The following is a 25,409-nucleotide window of genomic DNA, read 5'->3' on the forward strand; positions in this document are numbered from 1 at the left end:
ATCAGATCCGGATCAACCCCAGCTGCTCCACCGATGACAAAGACCGTGAAATTACCGAACTACGCAGACAGGTGGCATTCCTCACCGCACAAATAGCTACATTTTCTCAGCTGGTGAAGAATAAAGAGCAAACCAACGAATCTCAGGACAACTCCGAAAGTGACACCAGTATGGAGAGCAACAACTCTGCCATCAGCAAGGCTTCCAACACCAAGCGTTTCTGGAGGACGATTCCCCTACCGGAACAGAAAATAAACAACTGGATGACAACAAAATGCCGAACCGTCCCAAAAAGAAATTGTTGAGGATTCAGGGGGTAGCTTACCAGGTTCAAAGATCGGAGGCTTTACTTTCCGTTGCTTCGCCAACGGGACGGAAAGGTAGCACCAAAAAGCGTTAATTAATCCACCGCTGGTGGGTCGTTTTGTTCGCTGCTGCTAGGTCGGGAGGTCCGATTTCGTTGCACCAAAATGTTTCACACACAACGCAGTTCGCATCAAACGCACAGCACGCAGTTTGTTTGGCTGACAAGGGTTTCGGATGCGTTTTGGAAACACTAAACAGACGACCGATTAACAGAAATAAAACACCACTTTATTAGCTTTAACTCGACCGACGGAACAAAACAATCAACGAGCACGGAGCTGATGTTGCCACTTCGAGAATTTATTTAGACTGATTTATGCTGACTTTGTTGTTGCTTTGGTCAGCTGGTTGGTGAGTTACCGTGTCAAAACAGTTCATTCGGTAACTCACTGGTATGTTTTTTTCTTATACTAGGATGGTTCAATATTTTACGATTTACAATAATTGAAAATAATTAAAGGAAATTTAACACACATTATATACAATAGGTTTGGTCACAAACATTCCGGCCACCTTGAAATGGCACGGACATTTCAACACTCGCTTCGGTGTCATTAGGGAGCCTTCATCGGTTTCCTTCGTCTTCGACTACGTGGACCAACAGGACGCATCATGGCACCAGGGGAAGCATGAGGAGCGATTGGAACTGGGCGGTACGGACACCATCTGGAGCTTTGTTTTCTGTGGAACAAAGAGGATCCCAGTAGACCAACAAACATACAAATAAAGGATTGGAACCGCAATCACCTGGTGCTTATGGTTGTCATACAGGAGCTAACTTAGAGTGTAGCTCTACTCATTAAAGCTGCGACCACCGACTACTGCGTTCAATCAGCCGGTGCTAGGAGTATTTGATGGGAGGGGTTGTCCACCACACGAAGCCGGAAACGATGAAGTGCGACCACACTCGGAGCGTTGATTCTGCGGAGCAAGAAGGAACCCAGTAGCCCAACAAACAAAATAAGGGGGTATTGGAATCGCAATCACCTGATTTTCAAAATTGTCGTACAGGAGCTAACTTAGAGTGTAGCTCTACTCATTCAGGCTGCAATCGGCGACTACTGGTTCTAGGAGGTCCGCAGTGTACAGGCGAGGACGACGACAAATGGTTCTGGGAAGCAAAGGGAACCAAGTAGACCAACAAACAACTTTTAAAAATATTGGAACCGCAATCACCTGATCCATGAAATTATGTACAGGAGCTGTCTTAGAGTGCAGCTCTACTCATGATTAGTTTCAGGAACTGCGGTGACCGGTTCTCCAACGGGCTGCTCATCAGCTGGATTGGTTTTGGGTTGTTCTGGTACGGGTAACAGGGCAAGTTTGTTGACACACCTGGAAACGACATCTCGCTTCGCAGTGCGTAAGGTGACCACTCGTACGATGCCGTCTTTCCCAGGATGAACGGCTGTGATGATCCCTAGTGGCCATTGGGCTGGCGGAAGTAGATCGTCTTGGATGATCACCATTTGGTTGGGCTGGATTACAGTTGATGGTGTACGGTGCTTGGTGGCTCGGGCTTGAAGCTGCTGCAGATATTCTGGGTACCATCTACGCCAGATTCGTTGGAACCGTTTCTGCGTGAGCTTCCAATGCGACAGTTGATTGTCCGGAACAGTTGTCACGTCTTCTTCGGGTGGAGATCGCAGGCTTTCACCGACAAGGAAATGTCCAGGTGTCAGGGCTTCCAATTCGTCGGATTCGGTTGGCATCGGGATCAAGGGTCTGGAGTTCAAACACATCTCCACCTCGGCTAGTAACGTCGTCATGTCCTCGTACGAAATGTTGGAGTGGCCGATTTCCCTCAGTAGATGGTGCTTCGCTGATTTCACTGCTGCTTCCCATAGACCTCCGAAATGGGGCGAACGAGGTGGTATGAAATGCCACGTAACTCCAGATTCTGCACACCAATCCAGGATGTTCTTGCGTCCTCCGTGTTTGGTTTTCAGCATCTGGTAGATTCTATGCAACTCGTTGTTTGCACCTCGGAACGCAGTGCCATTGTCGCTGTGGATCTCGTGGGGAAAGTTTCGGCGGGCAGAAAATCGGCGAAGAGCAGCGATGAAGGCCGGCGTGGAGAGATCAGACACCAACTCGATGTGAACGGAACGTGTGGTAAAGCAAACGAAGATGCAAACGTATGCTTTCGTTGGGCCTCGGTTTCGGACGAGAGACTTGATGTAAACTGGTCCGCAATAGTCTACACCAGAAACGGCAAACGGTCTTCGAGGCGCAACACGAGACGTAGGCAAATCTGCGATGCTTTGTTGGATCATCTTTGGTCTGTATCGGAAACATTTGTGGCACTCATGGAATGTGCGGCGCACTAGATTGCGTCCACCAATGATCCAGTACTTTTGACGGATCGTGGCGAGCATTAGTTGTGGGCCGGCGTGAAGTAAATTCCCATGATAATACTTCGCCAACAGGTTTGAAAGCGGGTGTTTCGCGAGCAGAACAACTTGATGTTTCGTAGCTTCCGGAACGGTTGCGTTGGCCAGAACTCCTCTAATCCGAATGACTCCATCTGAATCTAGTTTTGTACGGATGTACTTCAACTGCGATGAAGACGGAAGACGACCAGACGATGCTAGGGTGGCTAACTCCTCAGGAAAACACTGTTTCTGGGCAAGACGACACAGTGTCAAATCTGCTTCTTGCAGATCGGCGGTGGTAAGCGCTTGGAATGGGTCAATTTTCGTCTTCCGTGCAGCAGCTTTCAACATCGCATGCAGTGAGCGATGGAGCGCCTGAGTTTTTGGTAACTGGAGTACATTCCGAAGATACGATCTGCAAACTCGTCATCCTTCACGACAGCTGGAAGCGCGGCAACTGGAACTCTCATTTCACTCGTCGAACTGGTTTGGCAGGCTGACAACTCGGTTCGTGGCCACTGCGAAGGCGGTAACTGGAGCCATGGAGATCCAGTCCACCAAAGCGGATGATTGACGAGCTCAGGCGGACTTATTCCACGGGACAGAACATCGGCTGGATTCGATTCTCCGCGAACATGCATCCACAAATCTACATCGGTCGAATTCTGGATCTTGTTACCATCCGGCGGTAAACTGTAAATATTGAGGAACTCCCCTGATCAACGCCTCAGGGTCGGCTTAAGCTCGAACGATAAAGCTAGCCAAGAAAACACTTTGCTCACGTATAAAACCTCCCACGTTTATTCATTTGCTGGTTGTGTACACTACTTGAACCCACCACTTAGCTACCTCCTACCTCTTGTTTAGCTGCTCCTTGGGGGGGGGGACCTCACGTCGTTATGATGCTCCGCCGTGGGCACGTTGATTGTTGAATGGCGACGAGACCCACACCGGATGATGACGGAGAGGAACCTCGGTTCTTCGTTGCAGCACCAAGGTAACAGTAGGTTGGCGATAGGCTGGGCGGACCTTCAACACGGTGTTCCGACGTACCACTGACGACGACGGTTATGACTCGGGGATGGTGAGGACCGGTTCGTTGCAGTTTCAACCGAGCAACTTCGCTCTTAGAGTTGGTTGACCCACTCGCAATGGCGGACTCGGGCTTTGACCAAAACACTCTGGCTGACTACCGGATGTGGACACTGGTTTAGTAAGTCCGAGACTAGTGATGAACCGGGGTGTCCTCGTGTAGGTTCTATGGTACGTTGTAGCGTAGTGGCCGTCCAAATGCGAGTGAGTATGGGTAAACTTAAGGGGCCCTGGAATTCAGGATAGGGGGGTTTTAATTCACGGCGATACTAGAAGTTCAATGTTGCTACGGGGAGTGGGTTCAAGTTTACCTGGAAATCCTTGGGAATCTTTGGCACTTCCGGATTTCACACACTTCACCACTGGGCACTGGTTTTGTATCACGGCGCGCTATTTCGTGCTGTCGCCTTAGACTTCCAGTAATGAAATGGCCGATCTTTCCCCCCGTAGCTGCCCTGTTCTTTCGCCTCCCCATCCTGTGCCACATTTCGCCTCGCCTCACATCTTCGCCTGGCCTCGCCTTACAACTTCGCCTCACCTCGCCTTACAACTTCGCCTCTTCTCTTCGCCGCGCCTTTTCGCCCCGCTTTCTCGCTCTCGTTAAACGATGCCATCTGGTGGTGGGGATGTCGTACTCGGCCCTCGAGGTTGACGCGTAGAGGTTTTGGGTTGGGTGAACGTAGGGTGATTTTTCGCTACGCAACGCACTTTCTCGGCACATTTAAACTTCCACGGACAAAATGTCAACGATATTGACAGAGAACCTACCCGTTGGTACACTCTCCCCACGCTCGGGTTTAAAAAAAATGCTAGCAAGCTACACATTTTTTTTAAAGACATTTCTTACGGTACCCGACACATGACTGCTGAACCAGAAAATCCCAAAGAGCATTGTTTAACACTGTTAAACGCTTTGTGAAACAACCAACCTTGTTCCACTCCTCCGGGATCTAAGAGCAACCAGATATCTGTTGAAAATGATGAGCAATTCATTAAAGTGTACTTTGAGTCGGGGTCATAAGGCATCATAGTTGTCATTGCAACTCCGCGCAGTTTCAAGGTAAACCTCCTACTGACCATCAACGTCTTCGACTCCGGTCTCCAGCGATCCCAAAACTTTAAGTTACTGACCAACGTTTTGAAAGGAAAATTCCAAGTAATAACAATTACAAAATTAAAACTATAAATTAAAAATCAACACAAAGCAAATAATAAACAAATTAAAATCATTCGTCTCCCATCAGTCAGTGAACACGGTCGTGGTTTTGCGAGCCTCGTGTGTGAAAAAAGTGTTCTTTGTTCGGTTGGTAGGAGAGAGTTGCCGTATTCAATCCGGTGTTTTTTTTGCCGTATGGTGACACAAAAGACAATTAAATTCTCGCTAGCTACCAAAGTGGAGAAGTGCCCTCGCTAGAATAGGAAAAGTGATACGTTGACTTCCCCGAAACTTGGCCTGTCGAGTGCTGGTGGCCTGCAGTTTTTTATTCCGTTGTTCCCCGTGAAAAGGATTTGGCCCCCGCTGGAAGTGTTTGGAGGTGCGGGTGAAGGTCGTCGTCATCGTTTGACAAACGGCCTAATCATCTTCGTCAGACTAGTTCCCCGCTCATTGACGTTCGTGGCAGCCATCTTCAATCAACGAAAGAAGACCACGTGGTTGGAGCCATCGTTAGACACTGGACCAAATATACGACTTTCCAATTGGCCGAATAGTCGTGGATTACGAAAAAATCAATCAAGTTTGTAATATCTTTTATTTTTTTCACTGTTTCTCCCCTATCTTGTTTCCCTTTTTTTTATATTTCGATCATTGAGTGCTTTGCTCATATTTTTAAAACGGAGGCATTAGTGGCTCCGTTGAAAAAATATGAACGAAGGCGGGGGGTTAAACCCCTCAGTTATGGATGATGAGAGTCCAACCTACGAGAATGAGGAGCATCTGGAGGACCCAGATGCTGCTGGTCCCTCAAATGCTAGTCTTTCTCAGATGGATGATGCCTCTTCATCATCCCCAGCTGAGAGTAGAACAACCCGACTCCGAGCATATGCAGAGGGCTCATCTTCCTCTGGGCCATGGGTGGTTTTCATCCGGCCCAAAAAAAACGGTAAGCCTCTTAACGTGGTACAGATCACCAAAGATCTGGCGAGGTGGCCCTCTGTAACCAGTGTTACAAAACAGCGTTCAAACAAGCTGCGCGTTGTTGTGGCTAACTCGAAAGCTGCAAACGAGATTGTAGCAAGTAATTTTCTGAACCTAGAGTATCACGTTTACATCCCGTCTCGAGACGTAGAGATAGAGGGCGTGATCACAGAAATGAGTCTGGATGCGAAATACGTTAAATCTAACGGCGTTGGCAAGTTCAAGAGCCTCGATTCGACTTCTGTCGAAATCGTGGATTGCCGTCAACTCAACACTGCCAACGTCGTAAATGGAGTTACAAAGTATTCGCCTTCAGCTTCATTTCGTGTGACCTTCGCGGGTACCGCCCTCCCTCACTACGTCTTGATTGACGGAGTTTTAAGGCTTCCTGTGCGACTCTTCGTGCCTCGACCCATGCATTGTAAAAATTGCATCAAGTTGGGGCACACAGCGTCGCACTGTTGCAATAAGCCACGCTGTCCCCAATGCGGGGAGAATCATGGGGATGGAGCATGCTCAGCAATAGAGCAGAAATGTGTTTATTGCGGGGGCTCACCCCATGAAATCTCTTCGTGCGAGGCATTCAAGAGTTGCTGGGATAAACAGAAGCGCTCTTTAAAGGAACGATCGCGTCGTTCTTATGCCTCTATCTTAAAGAGCGCTTCTCCACTGGACCAACCTCATTCAAGTAACATCTTTTCTGTGTTGCCAGTTGACAACGAAGAAACAACGGATGAGGAAAACCCTTTTGTTTTCGTTGCAAACTCCCGGAAACGTGCTAAAACAACTCCCAAGACACCCAAAATACCCAAGAAAATCCCTGCAATGAGCCCTCCAACCAGTGTCCCTAAAAAGCCGAATGCTGCAGAACAACAAAAACAAAATCCTCCTGGATTCCGCACGATTTTTTCACCACAGAACGATTCAACACCAGCAGGGACCTCAAAGGCCCCTTTGACGAATGCAGTTTTTTCAGAATCAACTTCCCAGCCAGGATTGTTTAAGTTGACTGACATTCTGAATGGAATTTTTTCGTTTTTCAACGTTTCTGAATCCATCAAAAGCATAGTAACAACAATGCTTCCTGTAGTAAAGACATTTTTGAAGCAATTGATGCAAACTTGGCCCCTCATTTCAATGTTTATCTCTCTCGATGGCTAATTTACGCCGAGAGGTCGGAGATATCACTGTTATACAGTGGAATTGTCGTAGTTTAGTTCCTAAACTGGATCCGTTCAAATTTCTTCTTCATGAAACTAGTTGCGATATTTTTGCCCTTTCAGAAACATGGCTTTCTTCTCAATCAAACATCTCATTCCACGATTTTAACATTATCCGTTTGGATCGCAACGATTCTTATGGAGGGGTGCTTTTGGGGATCAATAAGCGCCACTCCTTTTATAGAATCCACCTCCCTTTATCAGGAGGAATTGAAGCTGTTGCATGTCATATAACTATAAGAGGTAAGGACTTATGCGTTGTCAGTTTGTACTGGCCTCATAGAGTTGCAGTGGATCGAAATCACCTAGAGGACCTGTGCTCAGTGCTTCCTGAGCCATGGTTGATCCTGGGTGACTTCAATTCACATGGAACTGTCTGGGGAGAACAAACTGACGATTGTCGTTCTACTATTATTTATGACATTTGTGACAGTTTCAATTTAACAATTTTGAACACGGGTGAAAAAACACGGGTACCTAAACCCCCTGCAAGACCAAGTGCAATTGACCTCTCACTCTGCTCAAATTCACTATCATTGGATTGCCAGTGGAAGGTAATCCCTGATCCCAATGGTAGTGATCACTTGCCAATCAAAATTACAATCACCAATGGGGCCAGCACTTCAAATTCAACAAATATGGCATATGACCTTACAAGACACATCGATTGGAAAAAGTACTCGGACGAAATAACAGATGCCATTAATTCTATGAATGTTTTACCTCCTTTGGAGGAGTATCACTTTCTTTCACGTTTGATCCATGAAAGTGCACTTTGCGCTCAAAAAAAACCTATCCCAGATTCATCTGTTCTTCGAAGGCCCCCAAATCCATGGTGGGACCAGCAGTGTTCCAAGCTTTATAAGGACAAATCAAAAGCATTCAAAGATTTTCGAAAACATGGAACCCTCGTCCTTTTTGAATCATATGTTTCCCTTGAAAATCAGTTCAAAAAATTGATCAAAGGGAAGAAAAAGGCATATTGGAGAAATTTCGTGGGTGGTTTATCACGGGAAACATCCTTGAGTACCTTATGGAAAGTGGCACGAAGCATGCGCAATCGATCATCTACAAATGAAAGTAAAGAAAATACACATAGATGGATATTAAACTTCGCACGGAAAGTCTGCCCAGATTCTACACCTGTACAAAAAATTATCCGGAACGTGTCTCCTGATAGGTGTGGTCTGGATTCCAGCTTTTCGATGGTCGAATTTTCACTTGCCCTCCTCTCTTGCAACAATTCAGCTCCGGGAATTGATAAAATCAAATTTAACTTGTTGAAAAACCTTCCGGACGCCGCCAAGTTTCGCTTGTTAAATTTATTTAATCAATTCTTGGAGAACAACATTGTTCCCCAAGAGTGGAGAGAAGTGAGAGTTATCGCTATCCAAAAGCCCGGGAAACCAGCGTCCGATGCGAATTCGTACCGTCCAATAGCGATGTTGTCTTGCATTCGGAAATTGATGGAGAAAATGATTTTGTTCCGATTGGATAAATGGGTGGAAACAAATGGTCTCCTTTCAGATACTCAATTTGGGTTCCGAAGGGGCAAAGGGACAAACGATTGTCTTGCTTTGCTGTCTTCAGAGATACAAATGGCGTACGCAAAACGTGAGCAAATGGCTTCAGTGTTTCTAGACATAAAGGGAGCTTTTGATGCAGTCTCAATAGAGGTGTTGTCAGACAAGTTACACTCCAGGGGTCTGCCTCCACTATTGAACAACATCTTATACAGTTTGCTTTGTGAGAAACATCTGAACTTTGCTCACGGAGATATTGCAGTTAGAAGAACCTCTTACATGGGTCTCCCGCAGGGTTCATGTTTGAGTCCACTTTTGTACAACTTTTACGTAAGTGACATCGACAGTTGTCTCTCTGAAGGCTGCACTCTAAGACAACTTGCAGATGACGGCGTGGTGTCTGTCACAGGATCTTCTGAGTCTCATCTGCACAGACCTTTACAAGATACTTTGAACAGATTGTCTTCCTGGGCTTTGGGGCTTGGGATTGAGTTTTCCCCTCAGAAAACGGAGATGGTTGTTTTTTCTAAGAAACATAGACCTGCTCAACCTAAGCTCCAACTCCTGGGCAGAACGATCACTCAATCGAGGTGTTTTAAGTATCTTGGGGTTTGGTTTGATTCCAAGTGTACCTGGAGGGCCCATATTGAGTATCTGAAAGGAAAATGCCAACAAAGAATCAATTTTCTCCGATCAATCACTGGCACCTGGTGGGGAGCCCATCCAGAAGATCTTTTAAAATTGTATCGAACAACTATTCTCTCAGTGATGGAATATGGTAGCTTCTGTTTCCAGTCAGCTGCCAAAACTCACCTCATTAAACTCGAGCGTATCCAATATTGTGTCTCCGCATCGCTTTGGGCTGTATGCCCTCAACGCATAACATGAGTCTCGAAGTTTTGGCAGGAATACTCCCACTAAAAGATCGATTCAATTTACTATCACTCCGGTTCCTCATCAGGTGTGAGGTCATGAACCCATTGGTTATTGTAAATTTTGAAAGGCTTCTTGAGCAAAATTTTCAAACCAGATTTATGTCTATATACCATGTCCTCATGTCAATGCAGGTAAACCCTTCTTCGTATTCTCCCGCTCGTGTTTGTAGCCCAGACTACGATGATTCTTCTGTCCAGTTTGATTTGTCTATGCAGCAGGAAATTCGTGGAATCCCGGATCCGCATCGTCCACTTCTGATTCCAAGAATTTTCGAAACTAAATATAGACACGTCGATGCTGATAAAATGTACTTTACTGATGGATCACTTATAGATGAATCAACAGGATTTGGAGTGTTCAACGAAATATCTAGCGCCTCTTACAGCCTCGAGTCACCATGCTCTGTGTATATAGCAGAGTTAGCAGCAATTCATTGGGCTTTGGACAGTATCGCTTCAAGGCCAGTTGGGCACTACTTTATTGTAACGGATAGTCTGAGTTCTGTTCAAGCAATTCACTCAATAAAACCGGGAAAGCACTCACCATACTTCTTCGAGAAGATACGGGATAGTTTGAGTGCTTTATCAAAACGTCGCTTTACCATCACCTTTGTTTGGGTTCCCTCCCATTGCTCGATAGAGGGTAATGAGAAGGCAGACTCTCTGGCAAAGGTGGGGGCGATGGAAGGTGACACGTATCAGCGTGAAATCGCCTTCAACGAATTTTACTTTTTAGTTCGAAGAAACTCTCTTGTCAACTGGCAACGCAAATGGGACGAGGATGAGGATGGTCGGTGGCTCCACTCGATTATCCCAAGGGTAAGCCTTAAACCATGGTTTAATAGATTGGACCTGAGTCGGGATTTTATTCGTATATTTTCCCGTCTCATGTCCAATCATTGTTCCTTAGACGCGGTACTCTATCGTTTTGATATTGCTGGCAGCAATTTGTGTAGTTGCGGCCAAGGTTACCACGACATCGAGCATATTGTTTGGTCGTGCGAGGTTCATCTTGTCGCTAGAACGAATTTGATAGAATCCCTTCGGGCCCGAGGAAAACCACCCTATGTTCCAGTGAGAGATGTGCTGGCTGTTATAGACTTGGACTACATGTTTGAAATATACCTTTTCCTAAAAGCTATTGATCTTCGTCTATAATTCTTTTTATTTTCATATTTCCCTATCTATCTTCTTTTTTCTTTAAAAGTGAACTAGATATAAGCACACAATTGTAATCAAACAAAACGAGTTTGGCTCCTTAAAGCCTAAAGGTACGAGCCGTTTCAAATAAAGAATTTACAAAAAAAAAAAAAAACAAATTAAAAATAGAAAAACTTACACTAATATTACAAATTAAATAATCCGGATTTGTTGATTTATTCAATAATTATTGATTATATTTGCGATTTTCAAAATATTTTTTTTTTGAGTGTACATCTTTTCTATAGTCGGAACTGATCTAGATAAGTTTACAAGACCAAACCTAATTTGAGTTTCTTTGGTGGGAGTGTAATAAAAATCGAACTGTCAACCAAAAAAAAAAGGAACACGCTCTTTTTTTTTAACTCAAAATTAAGTTCGACCGAGGTTCAAAACATAGTTCGATTCTATGAACTTAAAGTTAAGTACCCTTTTTTCCTCCTTGCGATGGATCAAAACGGAGTTCGAACTGCGAACTCAAAATTGATCCCTTTTTTTCCTTCGGCGAGGGATCAAAGCTGAGTTAGACCTTATGAACTAAAAATTGAACTCTCTTTGTTGGACTGAAAACACTTAGCGAGTTCAGTCCGAACCGGAACAGCAACCAACGAACACGTCGCAAAATTATGTCGTTCCGGAACAATTATCGGAAGACTATAAAGGAACTTCATAATGAAATGCATGTTCACCGTGTCAGCGTAAAATTCTGTCCGTCATTGTCATCATATGGTGAGCGGCTTGGAATGTCCGGAAACTTCCGGATGTTGTTTACTTCCCGTGGGAAGTAACATCCGGAAGTTTTCTTTGACCGGGAATGTCAAAACTTTCCACCGCTCTGTAATTGCAATGCAATGTACCGGAACAGCAACATCCGGGTACAACAAATTTTAATCATCCTTTAATTCCCTGAAAATCAGCTACCCTCGAAAAAAAAGGATAAATTCGAGTTCGGCTGCCGAACTTAGTATTGAGTATGCCTATCAGAACTTAGTTTTGCTGTTGCCCAGTCAAACTCAAAGTTGAGGGAAGCCACCGAAGTGCTGTTTTGAACCAAAACAACTTAATTTTGAGTTTAAAAAGAAGAGCGTGAATAAAAAGACAAAACCAAAAGAACAACTACAAGGAAGTGATGTTTTTGCAGAAAAGCGTGGTAAGTCCTTACTCAATTTGTTTTTTTGATTATTTCCCCTATTATTCTTATTTTAGGACTATTTGTGGTATCGTGTTTGCGACGAGTCGCGTGCGTGTTGTCATCCGGTGCGTTTTGTTGATTTATCTGCACGGTGTATCGTTTTGTAGAAAATGAATAGTTCTGGTGTTGGTCCGAAAAAATGTGAATCAGATGTAGTGATTGAAGAAGAAAAGTGCCAATGTGCCGAGATGTTTCTCTATTAGTGAAATAAACCCGAGTGAACAGCATTGGAAATAAGCAGAAAAATGGCGACCGATTTCGGCAAACGCGACTAGCGAAAGAAAAATTTGGGGCCCGGGCGTCGCCCTAGTGAGACCCACGTGCGCGAGTTCGATTGTCAATCTGTTTATGATGTGCCGGATCGGACGGAAAGGGAACAGGTTATGCAATCAAACAAGGTGGGTCCAAGCTACAGGTAAGCTGAGAGTGTCTAGAGGTAAGACAGGTAAAAAGGTAAGATTATTTTAACATACAAATATGTCATTGATTGAATATATTATATAAGAACGTGCAAAAAGTTGCCAGCTGGGCAGGTATCTACACGTATGCGGAATACCTGTCGTAGATTCTTAACTCCAAAAATGTTATGAATTTTATACGGCTGCGAAACAGTTTGCTCGTTCTACAAGTAAGACATACACCTACACGAAACATTTTCATTTCATGTCAGTTCACACGAAGCCATGGTGTCGGGTATGTGATGATTTGCATTGAAGATTGGCCGAACTAAAAATCTAAAGGATGCAAATAAACGCATACGTTGACGAAACTGCGGTGAATCCGTGCACCCATGGTGGATTATCTACATACATTTGTGGTATCGTGTTTGCGACGATCGTCGAATATTGGATGGGCCCTGATCTTTCTCGTGTTGTGCCCTCCAAATAAGAACCATAGAGGAGGATCTAAAAACAAATTGGGCCGGGTCTTACAGCCTAAAAAAGGTAAGTTATTGTTGAATATGGGACATCTTGTGTTGTGTGATGATAGCGTTGTATGTCTTCGGACCATCAATCGGATTCACCGTTACTCCTCATAAAACTCCTCCGTCGGTGAAATGCTATACAAGATGCAACACAATTTCTATCATCTTGTATGCAAGTTCACTGACTGTTTTTCGATAGGAATAGGGTGGTTCCAAAAAAAAAAATAAAAAACATTAAATATATATATTAATTCTAATTTTTTTTTTTTCATTATATTTCACCTGCAGGTTTTCATTGCAATTGAATCTACCCCTAGGACTACAAAGTACCATCAAGCAATGACAGGAAGACGATTTTATAGGCAATTACCGCACTGTATCTCGTCATACCCGATTACTGCAGGAGTTCACGTAAGTTCACTTTTAATTTTAGCGTTTTTACACAATTCTTTTCCACCAAATCCGGACCTATTTATGGACCGAACTAAACACAGATAAATTGACATTTTTGTTCCAAACTGAACACAACTATAGGCCACAAAAGTTTCAGCACCCTTTTCACGTCGAAACTAATATCTTCTGTATACGGTTTGCACGGTCAGCACACATATTATATCTCTATTTCAATAACATTTTCTTCAATCGTGCAACTTATCACTTTTGCATTTGTTTAAAGTAAGAAAGTTTTTCTTTACTTGGGAACTTAGATTTTCTTTAGTTTAAAATACCATTGCACAAAAAAAACCATATTTTTTTTTTTTTTTTTTTACGCCACGACAAATTTTGAACCATCATATTATGCACGAAGGTCGGCTACTGAAAAAACCCCTAGGGCTCGGCCGTTTAAATCCGACACTTCGTAGGAACTTGTTCCTTTTTTTGACATCACTATGCATGGTGTATAAACAGGACCCAGCTTTGCGTTAAAGTTGTTTCCAGCTGAAGACTGTTTGAATGCCCGTTTAAAAATTCGTTGTCCGACATAAAATGTTGGTGAGTATGGCTTGTGTCTCAGGTCGTATTTCTTTTTAGTGGATTCATGGCACTTCCTAAGGTTTTCTGTTACTACCTCATACACTTTTGTATTGACGCATTTAAACTTTTCCATGCGTTCTTCTTCAGATCTTTCTTCATTTGGTTCCAATTCGTGCTCTAATCCTCGCGTTACAATTTCACTGCCAAACAGGATCTTATGAGGCGTAAACTTTGTTGAAGCGTGTATAGTGTTGTTGAGCACATATTCTATCTCAGAGATTCGACTGTCCCACAGCCTTTGGTCCTGACGAACGTAAGATCTGATCATGGCGTTGATCGTTCGATTGACGCGTTCGACCGGATTCGCCTGGCTTCGATGACGGGAATTGGCCCAATGTTGCACCTCATATTTGTGTAGTAGGGCTTGAAACTCCTTCGATAAGAACGTTGATGCGTTGTCCGAAATCAAAATTTGCGGGACCGACAGCTTCCGAAACCACTGGTTTTCCAAAATGGTGCATAGACTACACAGAAAAAAAATTTGAATCCTTAACAACACTGAAATTGAAAAACCTTTAATATTACATGACGTTGAACGCAATTTATTGATGTAAATTTATAGATTGAAAAAAGTTGAAACCATAATAGCACTGAATTCGAATGACATGAATTTTACTTGACACGGAACGCGATTATTTGATGTAAATTTACATCACATATGATGTAAATAAAAAGAAGCATCACATATGACGGAATTTTCAGTGCGAATTAAATATTACACGTCTTAAATATTTACATGTCTTTCAAATTTTACACGTCTTTTGAAATTCATAGTCGTGTGATATTCAACTCGCTCTGAAAATTCCATAATATGTGTTACTTCTTTTTCGTTACATCATATGTGATGTAATTTTACAAATGTTTTTGGTCGCACACAATTCTTAACAACACTGAATAAGAAGTTTATTAAAATTACACGTCATGGAATGTGATAACGACATTGAATTTGTGTTTAATCAATATTACATATCCATGTCATGTAAAATTATAAACTGTCATGAACAGGACTATAGACAAAAGTAAACAAAGTGTCAAGTCAAGTTGTGCACCAAAGTATTTGTTTTAAGCAGTTTTCCCGCGAGTGAGGTTCCCGGAGATCTTCGTGAAGCAGGGATGCGGTTCCGTAAGCGGCTCCACGTTACTGAACTTAGGATCCGGGGAAGAAAATGAAAGGGTGAAGTGAATCCTAATAAAAAAAAATTGCGTGCTAATGCTTAACAAATTTTTGTTGCTAAATAAAATAAATTAAATAAGTTATAAAAAGGTTTAATTTTTATGAAGAGATGAGAAAATTTTATTATTGAATCATATAAACAAAAATAAAACAAAACAAATTCCAATTGGAAAGTTTCTCTTCCAATATTCAGTGAGATTATAATTTACATCATTTTTATTTTACACGTTGCAAAATTTTACATCTTTTCTATTTTACACGTTGCAAAATTTCACTGGCGTGTAATTTCCAACTAGCACTGAAAATTCCGTCATATATGATGCTTCTTTTTATTTACATCACATGTGATGTGATTTTACAGATTTTTTTCGTTGTGTGTACTAGACGAGATCTTTTTCACAGGAACAAGCAAGCTGTACTTAGAAAATACGTCGAAGACGACAAGCAAGTGAGCATTACCCTGCTTGCTCCTGGGCAAAGATTGTATGTAGTCTATGCACACAATTTGGAAAGGCCTGTTTGAAATCCGCTGCTTTCCCATTTCTGGGACGGTTGAATGAGTAACGTGTTTATTTTCTTTGCAAGACTCACAGCGTGCAATCTGTTTTTTAAGGTCGCTTGCCATTCGCGGCCAATAATATCGCCGCTTCAACGATTCAATGCACTTTTCATATCCAATATGAAGTTTTTGTGCATGCTCCTGTTGCATCACACCAAGACGTTGAGATTTCGGAACACACTCTTTCCACTCGAAGGAGTAATCGAGTACGTCCGATTTAGAAGATACTAATTTATATAGTTTTTGATTTGTAATTCTGAAGTCGAGATATTTTTCCGGATCATTTTGTACTGCTACAAATAGATTTAGGTACCACCGATCATCTGATTGTGGCTCCAGAGACTCAATGGACCGAGAAAGAGCATCCGGGACTATGTTGTCCTTCCCCTTACGATGCTTAACTTCCATATCATATTGCTGGAGTGTAATACTCCAGCGACTGAGACGGGAAGAGGATTTCCATTTAGATCGCATTATAAATGAGAGAGCTGAGGAATCGGTTATGAGCGTAAAACGGGTGCCTTCGATGTAGCACCGAAATTTTTCTATGCAGCGAAGGGCTGCAAGGCCTTCTTTTTCTGCGGCGTGGTAATTCAACTCAGCTCCCCGCAACTTTTCCGAATGGAAAGCTATTACCCTCTCCACCCCTTCTTGTACCTGCGTGAGCACACCAGCGATTGCAGTGTCGCTCGCATCTGTTTGGACGCAGAACGCTCTGTTGAAATCAGGGTTGGCCATCACAGGAGCCGTGATGAGCTTCTCCTTGATAGCCTGGAATGATCCTTCTGCTGCGTTATTCCACTGCACTCTCTTCGGCTTGTTTTTCAACAAGTCGGTGAGAGGTGCAGTGAGTTCGCTAAAGTTCGAGATGAATCTGCGGTAGAAGTTTGCCATACCGAGAAATCTACGCAAGGATCTGACCGAATTGGGTGCCTGATACCCCAGGATCGCTTGTATACGATCGGGGTTAGGCCGAAGTCCGTCTCTAGACAATATGTAGCCCAAGTACGGAAGCTCATAGCAGCAGAAGTTTGATTTTTGGAGATTGATGTAAAGGTTTGCGTCCCGCAATCGTCTGGCAAGCTCACGCAGTTTTTCTAGATGTTCCTCGAAAGAATTGCTAACTACAACTATGTCATCCAGATACACGAAAATAAAGGGTTCTAAGGCTCCGTGACCCAAAACACGGTCCATTACCTTACTTAATGTTGCCGGGCTGTTGACTAAACCAAATGCAAGGCGCTGAAATTGGAATAAACCTTTTCCAGGTACTGAAAACGCCGTATATTTTCGTGAATCCGGATGCATAGGCACTTGTAGGAATGCCTGTGACAAATCAATCGTCGACAGGTACTTAAATTTGCCAAGATGGCTTAAAATGCGGTTTTGGTGGGGGAGAGGGTAAGCATCGCGTTTGGTACGTTCATTAAGTTTCCTGGCGTCCAGGCAAAGTCGAACTTCATCACTATCCCTTTTTTTAACCGGTACTATTGGCAAAGACCAATCTGAGTCGGAAGGTTCGATGATCCCCTCATCTAACATCTTGTCAACCGCCAAATGTATTTTCCGCTAAATTTCCGGACTCCACGGGTACGGATTTTTTCTGACAGGTTCAGCGTGTGCGAATTCTTCTTTCAGCTCAATCCGGTGTTCTAACAGACTAGTTTTGCCAAATTTACCTGGACCTGCTACTAAAAACATTTGCTTAACTTTCTCTAACTGACTTTTATTTTCGTCACTAATTTCCTCTTCTTCTTCTAGATCAATACCTACATCTTCGTCGACAGATTCTACAGATTCTTGGATGGTTGGTCGGATTCCGAACTTGCGCCAAAAGTCGTAACCGAGAATGCAACGCCTATTGAGATCAGGAGCTACGAGCACAGGCATCAACCTGGTGATTCCATTGAATGTTATCGGCAACTCGACTGACCCTAATACTTCTAAATGTTGACCTCCGGCCGTGGATAGATTGATGTTGGTAGGTATCAGTTTCAATTTTAAACACTTTATTAACTTTCTTGCTCCTATTCCTATCACTGTCCTAGCTGCTCCACTATCAAGCAGTCCTACGACTGAAATTCCCATCAACTCGACTTTTGCAAACGGACGAGAGTCATTGTTGAGAGTAACGAGCATCGTTGCAATCTCGATATCCTCATTGACGTCACCGTCCATGCGAGCATAGCCGAGTTGATGAAGAATCTCTGTCGTAGAATCTGCCTGTAGTGTTTGAGGTCTGGTGGAGTTTTCTCTAGACTTGCCCTGCCTCATTGGGCAGTCCCTTTCACGTTTTTTGAGAAACAGTACGGGCACTCTGTTGCCGGAAATCCTGGAAATCCACACGACATACAAAAACAGTTCCTGTCCCTCCTACACTCGGTAAACCCGTGCCCTACTTCGCGACAGTTGAAGCAAACCCCATGTCGCGGCGGAATGTAAGCTTTAACTATCCGTTGCAGAGCGCTGGTTCCACTGGGACCAGGAATGGGTTCTGTTGGAGCCGACATATGACTTGTTTTCCAGCTCTTTCCGTTTCCTGAATCGTCCTTCTTTCTTTCACTTCTATCCAATGGCTTGCCAGAAGTTTTCTGAAAGTTTTTGTTTCCTTCTGATCGTGGCTGTTGATATCGGTCACGGTTTTGATTAGTAGGTTGCCACTTTTTTTCCCGTTGTGCTTCAGAAAATCGCGACTGGTTGATTTCCTCCACAGGCGCTGATCTACCTAAAATTCTGTTTTCCCTTCTACTATACAACTGCCAATTTATAGCATCAAACCGTTTACCAAATTCTTTCATTTTAGGAATTGAAGTAACATTGGCTGCAAGCATGGCTATGCGACAATCTTCCCGCGTGTTCCGGAATAACAGGTCAAATTTGCGCTGTTCTTCCCAAGGACGGGATAAGTTTCGGAAGATTTTGGCCATGTCAAGATAAAAATCTTGAAATTTTTCTCTCGGCCCTTGGCGCCGATTCGCAGCTTGGCGTTCGTAGGCATAATCCATGTCCACAGGTAAGAATTCTAGTTTAAGTTCTTCCACTAACTGTGCCCATGTATTGATGGATCCACTAACTTCCATATACCAAGACCTAGCCTTCTCTGTGAACAAATGGTGAGCATACTGAATAAGTTCTGCTTGTGAAAAGCCCTCCGAACGAGCAATGAACTCGACCTCCTTTACGAATTCATTAAGTTTTCGGCCATTATCCATGCCATCGTATTTGATCATCCATTTGTGCACTGGGAGACGGTTAGATTTTGGCATATTTTCTCTAGGATGCTGCGTTACGGATTCCACCTTCTCCTCCAGCTCCTTCGCTTTCAGACTTCCCATAGAACTGTTCCGTTCCTTTAGCCAGGCCAAAAAATCCTTGGGCTTTTCATTTCTTTTGTCTTCGTTACGCTGTTCCTTTCCATCCTTGAGAGTGCTGTTAGTGACCTTGTTGGCACTTTTCTTTGCTTTTTTAGTGGCCAGCTTAGATTCCAAAGCTTGAACTCTTTGTAGTAGTCCTTGCATAAGGGTCATCATCTGTTTACATTCAGCTGCTACCTGTTCATCGCTGTCGCTATCCTCATCATCCTGATCGGTGCTATGTTCTGGTTCATTCCCATCATCATTCACTTCCGGTTCCAGTGGGTTATTCAAAATAACCATATCTTCTACATGCTGCTCCTCAGGTTCAGGCTCAGCACGAACTCTATTAATGCTCCCATTGATTAAATCCAATTCTGCGTTCCGCACTTCTGGGTGGGGTGAAGCCAGCGAAAAGAACACATTGATAAGTTTAAGGCATTCGCCAGCTATCAAGGCCAGGGACTCCAAATCATTTTCTTCAGTAGTGAGATTTTTCAATCTCTCCATTCGGAAAAGGATGTGAAGAATCCTGGTCTTGACGCTCTGCTCAGGTGCTCTTTTTGCTCGCCCTCCCTCCAAGAAGCTGGAAATTGAGTTTAATTTTTCCGCACACACTTGTAATTCAACTTCCACTGATTCACTAATGAATGCGTGATCAACTCTTAACTGATTTTTTTCTTTTTTTAGATCCATTCGTAACAATCGTTCGCACTGGTTACGCGTCAGACTCGCATCGACAGGAATCTTTCTAATATGCAGCTCGTATTCAAGCTCGTCTTCGGTCAGGTGAGCCGGATTCAACGAATGATATTGGGCAAGCAGGTGTGACATTTCCATTTTGCTTAAGATGGTACAACGTTGCAGGTGAAATAATTAAATAGATTTTAAAAGAACGACTAACCAAAGTATTAACAAGATGATTAGATTAGAATAAATTAGTTAAATTAGAATTTACATTAACACACATTAAAATAATAATTACAAATAAATGCGTATTAATATAATGTTGCGATAAGCATAAGGACTGGACCGAATATAATTATTACACTGGACTACCAGGTCGGCTCAAAATCTTAGTATGATAAATTACCGATTTTGAAATTGAGTCCAAATATTTAGAAAACTGAAATAAATAAATTTACGTTACTATATTAACAAAACTAAACTACTAACAAATTAAAATCGGACCTAAATCAAGAAGAAACAACAGTATGCTTGATTAAAAAACAATTTTGAATATGGGCCAAAATGAAAAATTTAGAGCTAAGATACTAGCAAAATTAAAAGGTTTTTGGTTTTGGTTTTGATTTTTATTTCCACCCTCCACCGAAGAAGAAAATTTTCCGGATTATCGTGAAAATTTTTACTTTCCGACTTCAATTAATTATTGGGTTTCTCAAGTTGTTGGTTGCTTCATCAATTTTCGTTAGACGTCCAGAACCCCTAGAAATTGGACGAATATCCCAAAGAATAGTTGTATAATCCCAAAACGTAGTGTGTTAAACAAATTTCTTCAAGCTTCTGGGCGTTTTCCCAGAGACTCACGCAAGACGGGCTTTTGTAAGAAGTGTCTACCGAGCAACTTAAATCGTTGTGAGCAATTTTAGTTGGGCGCCAAGTGTTACCATCCGGCGGTAAACTGTAAATATTGAGGAACTCCCCTGATCAACGCCTCAGGGTCGGCTTAAGCTCGAACGATAAAGCTAGCCAAGAAAACACTTTGCTCACGTATAAAACCTCCCACGTTTATTCATTTGCTGGTTGTGTACACTACTTGAACCCACCACTTAGCTACCTCCTACCTCTTGTTTAGCTGCTCCTTGGGGGGGGGGGGACCTCACGTCGTTATGATGCTCCGCCGTGGGCACGTTGATTGTTGAATGGCGACGAGACCCACACCGGATGATGACGGAGAGGAACCTCGGTTCTTCGTTGCAGCACCAAGGTAACAGTAGGTTGGCGATAGGCTGGGCGGACCTTCAACACGGTGTTCCGACGTACCACTGACGACGACGGTTATGACTCGGGGATGGCGAGGACCGGTTCGTTGCAGTTTCAACCGAGCAACTTCGCTCTTAGAGTTGGTTGACCCACTCGCAATGGCGGACTCGGGCTTTGACCAAAACACTCTGGCTGACTACCGGATGTGGACACTGGTTTAGTAAGTCCGAGACTAGTGATGAACCGGGGTGTCCTCGTGTAGGTTCTATGGTACGTTGTAGCGTAGTGGCCGTCCAAATGCGAGTGAGTATGGGTAAACTTAAGGGGCCCTGGAATTCAGGATAGGGGGGTTTTAATTCACGGCGATACTAGAAGTTCCATGTTGCTACGGGGAGTGGGTTCAAGTTTACCTGGAAATCCTTGGGAATCTTTGGCACTTCCGGATTTCACACACTTCACCACTGGGCACTGGTTTTGTATCACGGCGCGCTATTTCGTGCTGTCGCCTTAGACTTCCAGTAATGAAATGGCCGATCTTTCCCCCCGTAGCTGCCCTGTTCTTTCGCCTCCCCATCCTGTGCCACATTTCGCCTCGCCTCACATCTTCGCCTGGCCTCGCCTTACAACTTCGCCTCACCTCGCCTTACAACTTCGCCTCTTCTCTTCGCCGCGCCTTTTCGCCCCGCTTTCTCGCTCTCGTTAAACGATGCCATCTGGTGGTGGGGATGTCGTACTCGGCCCTCGAGGTTGACGCGTAGAGGTTTTGGGTTGGGTGAACGTAGGGTGATTTTTCGCTACGCAACGCACTTTCTCGGCACATTTAAACTTCCACGGACAAAATGTCAACGATATTGACAGAGAACCTACCCGTTGGTACAATCTTAGACACTCGGTTAGCCACAAATGTCTTCCAGCGATTGGGCGGTGATTGTAGCCACTGAAGAACCGTAGAGGAATCAGTCCAGAAGAACACTTCGGCAGGCAACTTGAGAGCACGATTGACCTTCTCGGATAGGCTGACAGACAGAACGGCTCCACAAAGTTCCAAACGGGCAATGCTATGGTGGCTCTTCAGCGGTGCGACCTTCGACTTCGATGTCAGCAATACGACACGGACGACTCCATTACATTCGGACCGAATGTAGCAGCAGCTCCCGTAGGCCTTCTCCGACGCATCCGAAAAGAAATGCAACTGAAAGGATGTGGCATTGGCGGAAGACACGTATCGAGGAACTTGGATCGTGGCGATGGTATCCAGCGTGCTATGAAACTCCTTCCAATCGGCGATCCCACTCGAAAGATTCTCCACTCTCTGTTCGAAGTCCCCACAAACGCTGCATGAACAGTTTGGCGACGGTAATAATCGGTCCAACCAAACCAAGTGGATCGAAGATCTGGGCGATGTACGACATAATCTTGCGCTTTGTGAGTACTGGAGCTGGCAGGGGCAATTGGACTCTAAATCGTAGAACGTCAGACCTCGTTTCCCAAACAAGTCCAAGCGTAGAGACGGCCTGATCGTCCTGCAGGCTGTGGATTGCGGATACGGCTAAATCTTCTGGAATAATACCTCGAAGCGCTTCAGGAACATTGGATGCCCATTTCTTGAGTGGTAAACCGGCAGAAACAGCTAAAGCGGATGCTTCTCGGCGGAGTTGAACGGCGGATTCGACATCTTCGGCACCAGTCAAACAGTCGTCAACGTAGAAGTCGTTCTTAAAAACTGAGGTGGCAACAGGAAAACGACTGACTTCATCCTCAGCGAGACGTTGTAAAGCGCGCGTGGCCAAAAATGGTGCTGAAGCGAAACCGTACGTCACAGTCTGCAGCTCAAACGTTGCGAGAGGCTCTTCAGGACTTTGGCGCCAGAGAATGCGTTGGTACGTACAGTCGTCTAGGTGCAGTTGTATTTGGCGGTACATCTTTTCAATGTCGGCTACGAGTGCGATTGGGTGGGTTCGGAAGCGCATAATGATCGACAGTAGATCGTCCTGGATAGTAGGTCCCACCAACTGCATATCGTTGATGGGGTAACCGGTTGATGTCTTGCACGAAGCGTCAAAAACAACACGGACTTTGGTGCTTGTGCTTGACTCCTTGAAGACTGGATGATGTGGTAGATAGCAGTGGGGGACAGAGTCGTCTACTGGATCAGTCAACTTAATCATATGGCCCAAACGTTCGTAGTCGGCCATGAAACAAACGTAGGCTTCTCGAGTGGCAGGATCTCGCTTAAGTCTCCTCTCTAGACTTTGGAAGCGGCGCTCGGCGATGGATCTTGATTCACCAACACGTACCAGGGGGTCACTAGTGAGTGGCAATCTAACTACGAAACGACCGGACGAATCGCGAGTGGTGGTAGCACTGAACACTTCTTCACACTTAATTTCTTCAGCTGACAGAGCTTGAGACGGCAACAGAGATTCGAGTTCCCAGAACCTTTCGATGGATTGTTCAAGGTCTCGATCGATGGTCGTAAGATGGCATAACCGGGGTGTTACGGAGGAATTTATCGGAGCCGTTCCGGATACAGCCCATCCAAAAACAGTCTCAACTAGAGTCGGCATCTCATTGCCGAGGGAAATCTTGCTGCCGCCGTGAAGTTCGTGGTACACTTCTCCGCCAACGATGAGGTCAATGTCCGCAGGAATAAAGAAGAGTGGATCAGCCAGGTCGACATCAGGTATTTTCCAAGCAGAAACATCAATTTTCACAGTCGGTAGGCAGACTGTTGGCCTTTTAAGGATAAGAAAATTTAACTCCGTTGCGTACTTGGTTACGGTTGAGCGAATCTTTGCTGTTAACTGGCGCTTGATCTGCTTGGATGATTCACCAATCCCTGAAACGGCAATGTCAACGGTAGAACGGCGAAGATCGAGAGTGTTGGCCAACTTATTCGTCATGAAGCTGCACATGCTAGCGGAATCCAGTAGCGCTCGCGCCGGAATTTCCTTCCCCGTACTGTCAACCACCAAAAGCATCACCGTTTCTAGCAAAACTGTACTGTTTGATGCCTGAACAGTCATACAGACTTGTTGGCTCGAAGTTGATGGTTGCGGATCTGCATCTGGAGGAGCGGTATTGCGCTGCGGAGCTGGGAGTGGCGGACTCGATGAAAGCGAAGTTGGTTTCGGAACCGAATTGAAGTTGGTGGTCTTGACCGCATCATGGAGGAGAGAATGATGCTTTCCATTGCAGAAACGACAAGTGTGTCTGGAGGAACAGGATCGTGATAAATGGCCGGAATTGAAACAATTCCAACACAAACGATGGGATGTGACAACATGCCGTCGGTTGTAGGGAGAGAAACTTGCGAATTTCCTACAGCGAAATAGATGGTGTCGTTCCGAACAAACTACGCACACGGGTAAATCGGGTTTTGGATCAGACGCAACAGGATTGGCCACTAATCGGAACGCATTCTTCGGTTGGGATCCCGTCATCCTCGCTGGAATCGCTTGCAGGTTGCGCTGCTCTTCTGAAACGATCGTCTTCAGCATCATCGCTCGAGAATACAAGAAATCGATCAACTCTTGGTAAGTGATGTCTCTCAGGTCGCTTGTTTTCTCCTCCCAGGCTCGCAGAGTCGTTGGATCCAATTTGTAGCACAGTAGATTCACTAGCGGAGTGTCCCAGTAACCTACCGGCTCACCCAGTTTAGCCATGGCCTTCACATGGCGGTCAAAGTCATCCGTCAATGCATGGAGATCCTTCGAAGATTCTTTCCTCAAAGGTTGGAGGTCGTACATTGCCCTGAAGAGCTGTCGTTTCAAGTACCGCTGGTTATCATACCGCTTCATTAACGCTTCCCAAGTGATAAGATAATTGTCAGCCTCAACGTTTACGGACTCGAAAGGTTTCTTGGCTTCGCCTTCCAAACTCTGAAGCAAGTACTGCAGCTTTGCAACCGATGGAACATCTGGATTCGAGTGTACCATGGACTTGAACGTGTCTCGGAACGACAACCATCGTGAAAAATCACCATCGAACCTCGGCAAATCTATTTTGGGCAGGCGTAGGTGAAACATAGCTGTGCTGGTTGGTGCGGTCGGCTCTGCTGATGTAGAACTACTCAACCTTTCCGGTATGTTGTTCAAAAGGAATGCTTTCACCTCGCAAAACCTTTTCTCGATGGTCGATCTCTCAGCCAAACGCATTTCAAGCCGATCTGGTCCATCCCACTTCTCGATGACGGTTTGCGTTTTCTGGAACTGGTCGTAGATCCGATCAACTAGATCTTGTCGAACTTGAAGGCGCCCAACATCTCGATCCACGTTGAATTCCCTCGTACATCTTTCAACATCCGATAGATTTGTCAGAATGGCCTTGCGGCGAATGATGGCATCCTCCACTCTTTCGTCTGACTTGGTTTTCGGCAT

The 25,409-nt window shown here is 44.4% G+C and overlaps 2 protein-coding genes and 1 long non-coding RNA gene across 4 annotated transcripts; 1 reads left to right on the forward strand and 2 right to left on the reverse strand.

Moving 5' to 3' along the window:
* Positions 1-1,586: 1,586 nt before the first annotated feature.
* LOC129752743 (uncharacterized) lies at positions 1,587-3,092 on the reverse strand. Its single transcript, XM_055748512.1, has one exon. The coding sequence runs from the start codon at positions 3,090-3,092 to the stop codon at positions 1,587-1,589; it is 1,506 nt and encodes a 501-aa protein (XP_055604487.1).
* Positions 3,093-13,330: 10,238 nt separating this feature from the next.
* LOC129757988 (uncharacterized) lies at positions 13,331-19,892 on the forward strand. 2 transcript variants are annotated; one of them, XR_008739869.1, is made up of 4 exons: positions 13,331-13,376; positions 17,495-17,714; positions 18,537-18,746; positions 19,777-19,892. It is a non-coding gene; the product is annotated as an uncharacterized LOC129757988 (long non-coding RNA). The 2 variants fall into 2 exon arrangements; XR_008739868.1 differs by lacking the exon at positions 13,331-13,376 and adding an exon at positions 13,865-13,958.
* A 1,252-nt stretch (positions 19,893-21,144) lies between these two features.
* On the reverse strand, positions 21,145-25,409 carry LOC129752744 (uncharacterized). The gene is made up of 3 exons (XM_055748513.1): positions 22,302-25,409; positions 21,898-22,222; positions 21,145-21,359 (listed from the first exon to the last, which is right to left on the reverse strand). The coding sequence occupies exons 1-3, from the start codon at positions 25,407-25,409 to the stop codon at positions 21,145-21,147; spliced, it is 3,648 nt and encodes a 1,215-aa protein (XP_055604488.1).

This window comes from Uranotaenia lowii, chromosome 3 (genome assembly GCF_029784155.1).
Source record: "Uranotaenia lowii strain MFRU-FL chromosome 3, ASM2978415v1, whole genome shotgun sequence".
NCBI classification, from domain to species: domain Eukaryota; kingdom Metazoa; phylum Arthropoda; class Insecta; order Diptera; family Culicidae; genus Uranotaenia; species Uranotaenia lowii.

What these genes read in the sequence shown, in the direction of transcription:
- LOC129752743 (XM_055748512.1), bottom strand. Translation starts at nt 3,092, where the DNA reads ATGTTGAAAGCTGCTGCACGGAAGACGAAAATTGACCCATTCCAAGCG.
- LOC129752744 (XM_055748513.1), bottom strand. Translation starts at nt 25,409, where the DNA reads ATGCCGAAAACCAAGTCAGACGAAAGAGTGGAGGATGCCATCATTCGC. An exon ending in GGGATCGCCGATTGGAAGGA is followed by an intron (nt 22,223 to 22,301) that starts GTTTCATAGCAC and finishes ACATCCTTTCAG; the next exon opens with TTGCATTTCTTTTCGGATGC. An exon ending in GTCTAAGATTGTACCAACGG is followed by an intron (nt 21,360 to 21,897) that starts GTAGGTTCTCTG and finishes CCTGAATTCCAG; the next exon opens with GGCCCCTTAAGTTTACCCAT.